This window comes from Parasteatoda tepidariorum, chromosome 8 (genome assembly GCF_982258835.1).
Source record: "Parasteatoda tepidariorum strain Cologne lab strain chromosome 8, Ptep-v5.0, whole genome shotgun sequence".
NCBI lineage: Eukaryota > Metazoa > Arthropoda > Arachnida > Araneae > Theridiidae > Parasteatoda > Parasteatoda tepidariorum.
In genome coordinates, this window is record NC_141762.1 from 25,148,942 (window position 1) to 25,161,324 (window position 12,383).

General features: G+C 34.0%; 1 protein-coding gene across 6 annotated transcripts in view; it reads left to right on the plus strand.

Annotated features, from left to right (window-relative positions):
- Nucleotides 1-12,383, plus strand: part of LOC107450713 (uncharacterized) — an 89,828-nt gene that overhangs the window by 20,314 nt on the left and 57,131 nt on the right. For all 6 annotated transcript variants that reach the window (XM_087150019.1, XM_087150018.1, XM_043040697.3 and 3 more), the window contains one exon: nucleotides 10,104-10,277. In XM_087150019.1, the coding sequence (XP_087006145.1) occupies nucleotides 10,104-10,277 (174 nt within the window). The remainder of the gene's footprint in view (nucleotides 1-10,103; nucleotides 10,278-12,383) is intronic.

The following is a 12,383-nucleotide window of genomic DNA, read 5'->3' on the forward strand; positions in this document are numbered from 1 at the left end:
ACATACGATTTCACGTTTCTAGATGGCGGAAAACAATAATGGACATTACATAGATGTGAGGATAGACGAAGACTTGGTCTACCATGATCCAATCGCATCTATCCCGTAACCTAACAATAGTAAAAGCATGATAAGCATCTACGTAAGATCTTCCAACCATGAATTACTTTCAACGATTGAACATACGATTTAACGCTTCTAGAAGGCGGAAAACAAAAATGGACATTACATAGATGTGAGGATAGACGAAGACTTGGTCTACCATGATCCAATCGCATCTATCCCGTAACCTAACAATAGTAAAAGCATGATAAGCATCTACGTAAGATCTTCCAACCATGAATTACTTTCAACGATTGAACATACGATTTCACGTTTCTAGATGGCGGAAAACAATAATGGACATTACATACATGTGAGGATAGACGAAGACTTGGTCTACCATGATGCAATCGCATCTATCCCGTAACCTAACAATAGTAAAAGCATGATAAGCATCTATGTAAGATCTTCCAAGCATGAATTACTTTCAACGATTGAACATACGATTTCACGCTTCTAGATGGCGGAAAACAATAATGGACATTACATAGATGTGAGGATAGACGAAGACTTGGTCTACCATGATCCAATCGCATCCATCCCGTAACCTAATAGTAAAAGCATGATAAGCATCTATGTAAGATCTTCTAAGCATGAATTACTTTCAACGATTGAACATACGATTTCCCGCTTCTAGATGGCGGAAAACAATAATGGACATTACATAGATGTGAGGATAGACGAAGACTTGGTCTACCATGATCCAATCGCATCTATCCCGTAACCTAACAATAGTAAAAGCATGATAAGCATCTACGTAAGATCTTCCAAGTATGAATTACTTTCAACAATTGAACATACGATTTCCCGCTTCTAGATGGCGGAAAACAATAATGGACATTACATAGATGTGAGGATAGACGAAGACTTGGTCTACCATGATCCAATCGCATCTATCCCGTAACCTAACAATAGTAAAAGCATGATAAGCATCTACGTAAGATCTTCCAAGCATGAATTACTTTCAACAATTGAACATACGATTTCCCGCTTCTAGATGGCGGAAAACAATAATGGACATTACATAGATGTGAGGATAGACGAAGACTTGGTCTACCATGATCCAATCGCATCTATCCCGTAACCTAACAATAGTAAAAGCATGATAAGCATCTACGTAAGATCTTCCAAGCATGAATTACTTTCAACAATTGAACATACGATTTCCCGCTTCTAGATGGCGGAAAACAATAATGGACATTACATAGATGTGAGGATAGACGAAGACTTGGTCTACCATGATCCAATCGCATCTATCCCGTAACCTAACAATAGTAAAAGCATGAGAAGCATCTACGTAAGATCTTCCAAACATGAATTACTTTCAACAATTGAACATACGATTTCCCGCTTCTAGATGGCGGAAAACAATAATGGACATTACATAGATGTGAGGATAGACGAAGACTTGGTCTACCATGATCCAATGGCATCTATCCCGTAACCTAACAATAGTAAAAGCATGATAAGCATCTACGTAAGATCTTCCAAGCATGAATTACTTTCAACAATTGAACATACGATTTCCCGCTTCTAGATGGCGGAAAACGATAATGGACATTACATAGATGTGAGGATAGACGAAGACTTGGTCTACCATGATCCAATCGCATCTATCCCGTAACCTAACAATAGTAAAAGCATGATAAGCATCTACGTAAGATCTTCCAAGCATGAATTACTTTCAACAATTGAACATACGATTTCCCGCTTCTAGATGGCGGAAAACAATAATGGACATTACATAGATGTGAGGATAGACGAAGACTTGGTCTACCATGATCCAATCGCATCTATCCCGTAACCTAACAATAGTAAAAGCATGATAAGCATCTATGTAAGATCTTCCAAGCATGAATTACTTTCAACGATTGAACATACGATTTCACTCTTCTAGATGGCGGAAAACAATAATGGACATTACATAGATGTGAGGATAGACGAAGACTTGGTCTACCATGATCCAATCGCATCCATCCCGTAACCTAATAGTAAAAGCATGATAAGCATCTATGTAAGATCTTCTAAGCATGAATTACTTTCAACGATTGAACATACGATTTCACGTTTCTAGATGGCGGAAAACAATAATGGACATTACATAGATGTGAGGATAGACGAAGACTTGGTCTACCATGATCCAATCGCATCTATCCCGTAACCTAACAATAGTAAAAGCATGATAAGCATCTACGTAAGATCTTCCAACCATGAATTACTTTCAACGATTGAACATACGATTTAACGCTTCTAGAAGGCGGAAAACAAAAATGGACATTACATAGATGTGAGGATAGACGAAGACTTGGTCTACCATGATCCAATCGCATCTATCCCGTAACCTAACAATAGTAAAAGCATGATAAGCATCTACGTAAGATCTTCCAACCATGAATTACTTTCAACGATTGAACATACGATTTCACGTTTCTAGATGGCGGAAAACAATAATGGACATTACATACATGTGAGGATAGACGAAGACTTGGTCTACCATGATGCAATCGCATCTATCCCGTAACCTAACAATAGTAAAAGCATGATAAGCATCTATGTAAGATCTTCCAAGCATGAATTACTTTCAACGATTGAACATACGATTTCACGCTTCTAGATGGCGGAAAACAATAATGGACATTACATAGATGTGAGGATAGACGAAGACTTGGTCTACCATGATCCAATCGCATCCATCCCGTAACCTAATAGTAAAAGCATGATAAGCATCTATGTAAGATCTTCTAAGCATGAATTACTTTCAACGATTGAACATACGATTTCCCGCTTCTAGATGGCGGAAAACAATAATGGACATTACATAGATGTGAGGATAGACGAAGACTTGGTCTACCATGATCCAATCGCATCTATCCCGTAACCTAACAATAGTAAAAGCATGATAAGCATCTACGTAAGATCTTCCAAGTATGAATTACTTTCAACAATTGAACATACGATTTCCCGCTTCTAGATGGCGGAAAACAATAATGGACATTACATAGATGTGAGGATAGACGAAGACTTGGTCTACCATGATCCAATCGCATCTATCCCGTAACCTAACAATAGTAAAAGCATGATAAGCATCTACGTAAGATCTTCCAAGCATGAATTACTTTCAACAATTGAACATACGATTTCCCGCTTCTAGATGGCGGAAAACAATAATGGACATTACATAGATGTGAGGATAGACGAAGACTTGGTCTACCATGATCCAATCGCATCTATCCCGTAACCTAACAATAGTAAAAGCATGATAAGCATCTACGTAAGATCTTCCAAGCATGAATTACTTTCAACAATTGAACATACGATTTCCCGCTTCTAGATGGCGGAAAACAATAATGGACATTACATAGATGTGAGGATAGACGAAGACTTGGTCTACCATGATCCAATCGCATCTATCCCGTAACCTAACAATAGTAAAAGCATGAGAAGCATCTACGTAAGATCTTCCAAACATGAATTACTTTCAACAATTGAACATACGATTTCCCGCTTCTAGATGGCGGAAAACAATAATGGACATTACATAGATGTGAGGATAGACGAAGACTTGGTCTACCATGATCCAATGGCATCTATCCCGTAACCTAACAATAGTAAAAGCATGATAAGCATCTACGTAAGATCTTCCAAGCATGAATTACTTTCAACAATTGAACATACGATTTCCCGCTTCTAGATGGCGGAAAACAATAATGGACATTACATAGATGTGAGGATAGACGAAGACTTGGTCTACCATGATCCAATCGCATCTATCCCGTAACCTAACAATAGTAAAAGCATGATAAGCATCTACGTAAGATCTTCCAAACATGAATTACTTTCAACAATTGAACATACGATTTCCCGCTTCTAGATGGCGGAAAACAATAATGGACATTACATAGATGTGAGGATAGACGAAGACTTGGTCTACCATGATCCAATCGCATCTATCCCGTAACCTAACAATAGTAAAAGCATGATAAGCATCTACGTAAGATCTTCCAAGCATGAATTACTTTCAACAATTGAACATACGATTTCCCGCTTCTAGATGGCGGAAAACAATAATGGACATTACATAGATGTGAGGATAGACGAAGACTTGGTCTACCATGATCCAATCGCATCTATCCCGTAACCTAACAATAGTAAAAGCATGATAAGCATCTACGTAAGATCTTCCAAGCATGAATTACTTTCAACAATTGAACATACGATTTCCCGCTTCTAGATGGCGGAAAACAATAATGGACATTACATAGATGTGAGGATAGACGAAGACTTGGTCTACCATGATCCAATCGCATCTATCCCGTAACCTAACAATAGTAAAAGCATGATAAGCATCTACGTAAGATCTTCCAAGCATGAATTACTTTCAACAATTGAACATACGATTTCCCGCTTCTAGATTTCGGAAAACAATAATGGACATTACATAGATGTGAGGATAGACGAAGACTTGGTCTACCATGATCCAATCGCATCTATCCCGTAACCTAACAAAGTAAAAGCTTGTACGCAAGATATTCTAAGCATATATTACTTTCAACGATTGAACATACGATTTCCCGCTTCTAGATGGCGGAAAACAATAATGGACATTACATAGATGTGAGGATAGACGAAGACTTGGTCTACCATGATCCAATCGCATCTATCCCGTAACCTAACAATAGTAAAAGCATGATAAGCATCTACGTAAGATCTTCCAAGCATGAATTACTTTCAACAATTGAACATACGATTTCCCGCTTCTAGATAGCGGAAAACAATAATGGACATTACATAGATGTGAGGATAGACGAAGACTTGGTCTACCATGATCCAATCGCATCTATCCCGTAACCTAACAAAGTAAAAGCTTGTACGCAAGATATTCTAAGCATATATTACTTTCAACGATTGAGAGTTCATATCGAGTTCGTTTTCTGAAGGCTGAACTTGATCAGTAACTTGACTATTACGCGTTTCAAGCGCCGTATTTAATGGTGCAGTGAAGTTTAAAATTCATATACATATTGTTTCGAGCGACTAAAATGATATTAACGAACAATTGTCCCTTTAGTGCACCTTGAAGAAAATGGTGTCCGTAGTTGGGGTCATACAGTGTGTACCAATGCACAAATAATCTCGAATATCAAGGTCAGACAGTGTACAAATATACCTACCAGAAAACAAAATATCTGTTAATGGGCTTCATGCAATATGCATGAATAAACCTACTACTAGGAAATGATATCCGTTATCAGAAAGAATGAAATATGAAAAAATATGAATAAATATGACTTATTGGAATCCTACATGCCAATTCACCTATCAAATAAAATCTCTGTTATCGGGGATCATAAATTGCATATCAATACCCCTATACGAAAAAATATTTGTCAGAGGTGATAGTGACTCTAAGTATCGGATACCGGATAATAAAAACGCGATGTTGAATTTTAAGAATGCGGAAATAAAAATCACGATATTGGACTTTTAAATCGGGTAGACACAAATCACGATGCAGGATTTTTAGATCGCCTGAATATGAATCGCAATGTGTGACTTTTAAATAACGAATAAGTACAAAAATCGATGCTTGATATTACGTGCGCGTGAATACGAATTAGAACGATTTTAATCTTATGTGAATACGAATCACGATATTGATTTTAAAACCGCTTAAATACAAATTGCGGTATTGGATTTTCAAATTAAGTGAATACGAATCGCGATGTACGGTTTTTAAATCGCATGAATATAAATGGCGGTGTTAGCTAATTCCGACGGTGTTTCAATATGCAAAATCCGACAAATCCGACAAATCCGAAAAATCCGACAAATCAAAAAAAGAAAAAAAAAAAGAAAAAAAAACATCAAATTGGCAGAAGAATCATATATGAAACCGTCTCGCTAACGCGATTTAGCAAAAGTTTTAAAATTTAATATTTAGATTGAGAAACTCTTAATTCTAACTTCAGTTTTGATTCGTGGAAGTCAGCGAAACTATGGTCTTGAGGTACGCGGAAGGCCGCGAAATTTATGGAAAAATTACATTCCTCCTAATTTCCTTTATCCTGGACTTGGAAGGATGATCCGAAAAGCCCGGAATGCAATCACCCCTGATTTGTTTATTCGGTGTCTTGCAGATTTAACCATTGCATCAAGAATAGGGACATTCGACACTTTCATGTAATATGATGATAAATGATGTTATGCAGATTGGAAGAGAAATATGGATGACTTGACCAGCTTTTTACAAAATTATTTTTATATTTTTAACCCATTGGCAAAATGAGTGTTGTTTTGGGTTTGATGGAGTGCTCACCTTATTTGGACTTCATCACACTTTTCAACTGTGTTCAAGAGTAATAGTAAACATTGCGCATGCGTCGTTATTGCATGCGCTGCTATGGCGACCGCTTCTGTTTGATAACTTTTGAAAATTCTTTTTTTTTCACTTCTAAATTTGCTATGCATTAAGTTGGTGAGTTTATTTTTGAGATATGGAACCAGAGAGATCTCCATAAATACTTCTTGAGTTGTGAATAAAAGAAAATTTCATCATTGAACGATAATTTTGTTTTTATTGATTTAATTAAGAATCAGAAATTCTAACCTACCGTTTAAACTGGATCGTTTTCAATATTAATTCAGTTGAATATCACACAAATAAAGAGGGTAAAAAAATTAGATAACAACCATTTTGCCAATGGGTAACCTGCGATCGCCTTTCGGAGATCACAATTTTTTTTTATAAATCTCTTTTTACTATTGAAATTAGGTGCACGCAAATCGACTAAAAAGTGCATTTTTTTTCTTTGCATTATATGAAAATTGAATTCTTTCTGCAAAAAATGACGTTTAAATTTTTAATCTGTCTAAATTAGAAGTATTTTAAAAAAAATTTTGAAAATTGTAAACAAACATTTTTTGCTCAATGCCACGCCCACCCAAACCGAAACTAAACTATGGATTGTTCTTGTTGACATGTATATAAATTTAGATTAGCTTTTAACTTTAATAGAATTTAGTTTTTATATTTAGTTTTGTATGGCAACAGCAACTATTAAAAGATTTGAAGCGAAATCAGCTTTTTATTCGATTGATTGCGTGTGTTTACAAACTTTAGAATTTGATTTTATGTGAAATTTGCATCTGTTTTCTGCAAAGTTTCAGAAGAATTTTGTGCAACTATTTTATTATAGTCATTTTAACTTATTTTTTTAATAAACATGCCACGAAGCCGAGTGAAAATTTTCAAAAAACGTAAAGCATATGGAATTCATTCTAAAAATCCAGTGGCTTGTTCATCCACAGAGGTTGATTTGAATCAATCTGCATCAAAAACAAAACTAGACAGTAATTTTTGCAAGTTTGAACCCTTTTTAAATGATGATTCCACAAATGAAGTTATAAATCTACATTTATTGTCAAATTGTTTACATAATTCAGTTCTATGCTCAGCATGTAAAAACAAGAGTATAAAATTTAAGTTTCTAAGGCAAGTTCAAGGGCTTGCTTCTGAACTTTCCTTATATTGTGAAAAGTGTGACTTTCAAACATCTTTTTCAAATACTGAAGTTGCTACCAAAATGTTCAACAACAAAGAAACTAAAATTTACGAAGTGAACACTAGATTGACATATGCCATGAGAAGCATTGGTAAGGGAAAAACAGCTGCTCAAATGTTTTGTGGAATTATGAACTTGCCTGCTCCACCACACAGATTTGATGAAGCTGTAAGTGAATTAGGATCTGCAATTCAAAATGTTGCATTGAAGAGCATGAATGATGCAGCAAGAGAAGCTGAAACTGCAAACAATTCAATTGACATTCCTGTAGCAATCGATGGTACCTGGCAAAGACGAGGACATGTGTCAATGAATGGTGCGGTTGTTGCAACAAGTGTTGATACAGGCAAAGTGCTTGATATAGAAATATTGTCTAGGTTTTGTAAATGTAAAAATAAACTAAAGCACGATTTCAACTGTCGGGCAAACTTTCATGGCAATAGTGGGGCCATGGAAACACACGGTGCTGTTGCAATATTTAAGAGATCTGAAGCGTTACATAACCTTCGTTACGTTAAATTTCTTGGTGATGGTGATTCAAGGGCTTACAAAGCAGTGTGCGAAGCTAAACCATATGTAGATATGACTGTTGACAAAATAGAGTGTATTGGTCACGTAGAAAAAAGAATGGGCACAAGGCTGCGTGCATTGAAACAAAAACTAAAGGGTCAGAAATTGGACGACAATAAATCTATAGGAGGACGCGGTCGACTGACGGAAAAGGAAATTGATAGGCTTCAATTATATTATGGTTTAGCAATTCGCAACAATACGAATGATTTGCAATCCATGAAGCAAGCTGTATGGGCAACATTTTTCCATAAATTTTCAACGGATAAAAACCCTAATCATGGCCTTTGCCCACAAGATGAGAATACGTGGTGTGGGTATATAAAAGCGGAACTCTCAGGTGGGGAATATAAACATAAGAGCAGTTTGCCCCCAGATGTTTTATCGAAGATAAAACATGTGTATCAGGATTTGGCAAAACCTGAATTGCTTGCTAAGTATCTTCACGGAAAAACTCAAAACTCAAATGAGAGTTTTAATAATATATTGTGGTCTCGAATTCCCAAGAGTACTTTTGTCCAACTTGATACACTAAAGATAGGTGCTTATGAGGCAGTTGGATGTTTCAATGAAGGAAACATTGTAAAATGTAAAGTTTTGTCTGAGTTGGGTATAACGCCAGGTTATTACACAGCCAGAGCTATGTTAATGGCTGATAAAGCTCGAAACCGCAAGGGAGAGTACGATGTAAAACAAAAGACAATGGAGGCTAGAAAAAGAAGAAGGTTAGAAAAATGTATATGCGAGGATAAATTATCAGATCCTGATAAACCCAGCTATGCCAAAGGCATGTTCTAAATGTAATACTTCAAATTTTTTTGGACAAATTTTGATTTTATTATATAAATGATATTTTCATCATAATTTTCTAATCACATAATTGTGTTAGTAATGTAAAAATTTGTATTAATATTGAAAGTTAATTTGATAATGATATCTCGTTTTTTGCTAATAGTTCGTATTTATTATTATACGTTCTTTGAATTTTTTAAAATTATTTAAAATTTAAACCTGAAAAGTCTGCATTTTAAATGTCTTATGTATTGTATAAAATAATTATATAAAAGAAATAAAAAGGTTAAATAAATTTCCTGCAAAAATATATATCAAAGTGAAGTGATGTGTATATTCTAACTGAAACGGCCATCTGCGATGTGCTAATTTTAAACTGGATAATTGTCTTTTTTAAAGAAACTAATTAATCTAGGGAGCTAAAAATTCAGATATATATTATCAAGAGTGCATTTATTCATAATTATTTAATATACTATAAATAATAGTTACTATGAGTAAAATATCATTATTTTTTTCACTAAATGTTGATTTTCTCAAAACTAAGATTTTTGCCATAAAATGTACCTTTTCTCAGAAACTACTCATCCTAATGAGATTAAATTTTGCAGACCTACTTTCTATGCATTGATAAATAATTTGATCAAGTGAATTTTGTCTACGTAAATAAACACATGTTTTGTGGGCGTATATATAGCAGAAATTTTATAATTATCAAGAAAATCCTATATGGATGAAGATTATATTTTTTTAAAAAATAATGATAACTCAAAATTACAAAAGCTCAGATTAAAGTGTGTGCAAGAATGCATAGAATCAGTAGAAAAAATAATTAACTAAAAAGAGTAAATAGTTTTTTCAAAAAGGTACATCATGATAGGGTGATTTTAACATTATCGAGATAGGAAATTTGCTTCGTGCACCTACCCCCTTAATACATTACACAAACAATCGTAATAAAAACATTCCATTTTTAATGTATTCATATGAAATTAAACTCTTTGTGTGATCAGAACACCGAAATTACTGAAATACTTTTTAATATCTTTATTTATAGTATTGTACAAATTTTTTTAGGTGTATGCATATGATGCCAGGAACTATGGTGAAAGTGAATATTCTGAAGATTGTTCCTACTCCTTAAGCGTCGATGATCTGTTTCATTTTATGAATATTATAAAAGTGAATAAAGCTGTATTATTAGGACATAGTATGGGTGCCTGCACTGCATTTTACGCAGCTTTTCGGAAGGTAAAAAAATATTGATCTGATCTACTGTAACATTGTACAGCATAAGAAATGTCCGTTAGATTAAAATGTCTATTTTTTGAATATTTTTTGTCTGAAAATAATGAATCTATCCGTATTTTTTGTTCACCCCTTACTACTATTTTCAAAATTTCACTTTTCAGATTTTTAAGTCTTTTAACAGCATCCAATAACAATTAACAGGCAAAAGAAAGATGATCTTCCGATATTTCCTAAAGGGAAGAAGACCTCTGGACGGGTTAACTCAAACAAGAAACTTGATCTGTTAGTAGCTCAAACGTAATGGCATCTTTCTTATTTATTACACCTCGCAGTTTATGTTCTTTAAGTCGAACTACTAAATTGATCCGTGCTGAGGCCTTCTCTCTTCTAGGAGGTGTAGGCTCTCCTTGACATTTAGACCTTCACTAACTTGGTGTCTATTTTGGCGACATTTTCAACAACAAAAGCACCTTCTGAATGTTCGAGGATTTAGACGCCTTGTTATATTTTGGATTTCTGTTGTTTTAATTCAAGTTTCATTTTTAACTAACAAATATTATATTTTAGAATATTTTTACGTTAGCTTTAGAATATTAATCATATAATCTAAATAATTATATGTAAGGGAACCGTATAGTAGTATGAATAACAAATCAATAAAAGTAAGAATGACGTTGGGAGTAATTAAAAAAAATTAATGAAATTAACCTAATGTTCGTGAATAATAAATTTTGATTTAACGTAAGAAAGTAATTGCTTTGCTCCTTACGTTTAATATAAATTGCCAATCTGTGACATGTCCATGCAGACCTGCCACTTGCCCCAAGATCAAATAACAATTTCAATCAGTTTTTTTAGGCTGTAATTTGGACTAGAATGTATTATAACTGAAATTAATTTTCGCAATCTAATAAAATAATTAATTATTTAGAGAGATTATGCACAATCTTTGAGGTTTATGGTACCGGGCTTCACGAGCACTATTATATTTCTGGTTTATTCATAGTTAGGAAAATGGTATAAAGTATGGTAAATAATAAACTACAATTAGTATTTTAAAAGAAAATGTATTAAACCAAAATCTTGACTGCAATTGAAACTATTTACATCAACTCATTCCAGTAAATTCAATAATTAGATTAACATTAGTAGAACCTTCAAAATTTCGGTGATGCACCTACCTTACTGTAAAGACAATTTTAATCAAATTTGGGAGTTAGCATATTTTAGAGAAAACATTTATTATTTAAATCAATAAGTTTGACTTGGATTTTTAGAGTAAAAATGATTCGTGCATGTACTGAGTAAATGAGTATATAATTATTAGTTAATGAATATGATTCAAATTAATCTTAAGCATTCACATTCATTGTTTCACATATTAAATACTTTATTTGCACATTTAAAACGGAAAAAAGCACATCACTAATTAATGAAAAATATTAATATTCAAAATTCAAATTGAAAAGGGGTACTTATTGGAGTGGTCGATCCATCGACCATAAAAGGGGTACTTATTGGAGTGGTGGATCCATCGACCATAAAGGCCATCAGGAGAAAATTGATAAAAAGCTGGGCGACTTTTATCCAATAAAAACTGCACACGTGAATAATTTTGGTTTTAATATATGAAACAACCACCTCAAGTTTCATCAAGAAAACGTTCAAGTTAGTTGTAAGCATGCACAGTGTAAAATATACATAATAAATGAATAAATAAATAAAAATGAAAATTTAAAAAACCATTTTCAGTGAATAATATCCAGTTTTTTTCTTTAGATCTAATTTTTTTTGTGACATATACTTACCTAATTACCATCTTCGTGCCTACATGACGCAGACGAAGATTTGGATTTTGCTTTTTCGTCAAACATTCCTGTCTTTAACAAAGCAACGTGCTAACTCCTATTCTATCACTCTTTTCCCTTTGTCTGCCTGATTGTACTTTAGTCTTGGCCTCACGCTTTTTCTTTTGCGGTGAGGTGCCCACGTATTTGCTTTTTAGAGAATTGGATGTATTAGTTATCATTATATGACCAAATTGCCTTCATTATATGATTTCTTAATTAGTAAATGAAATATTAGCATCTATTATAGATCTTTATT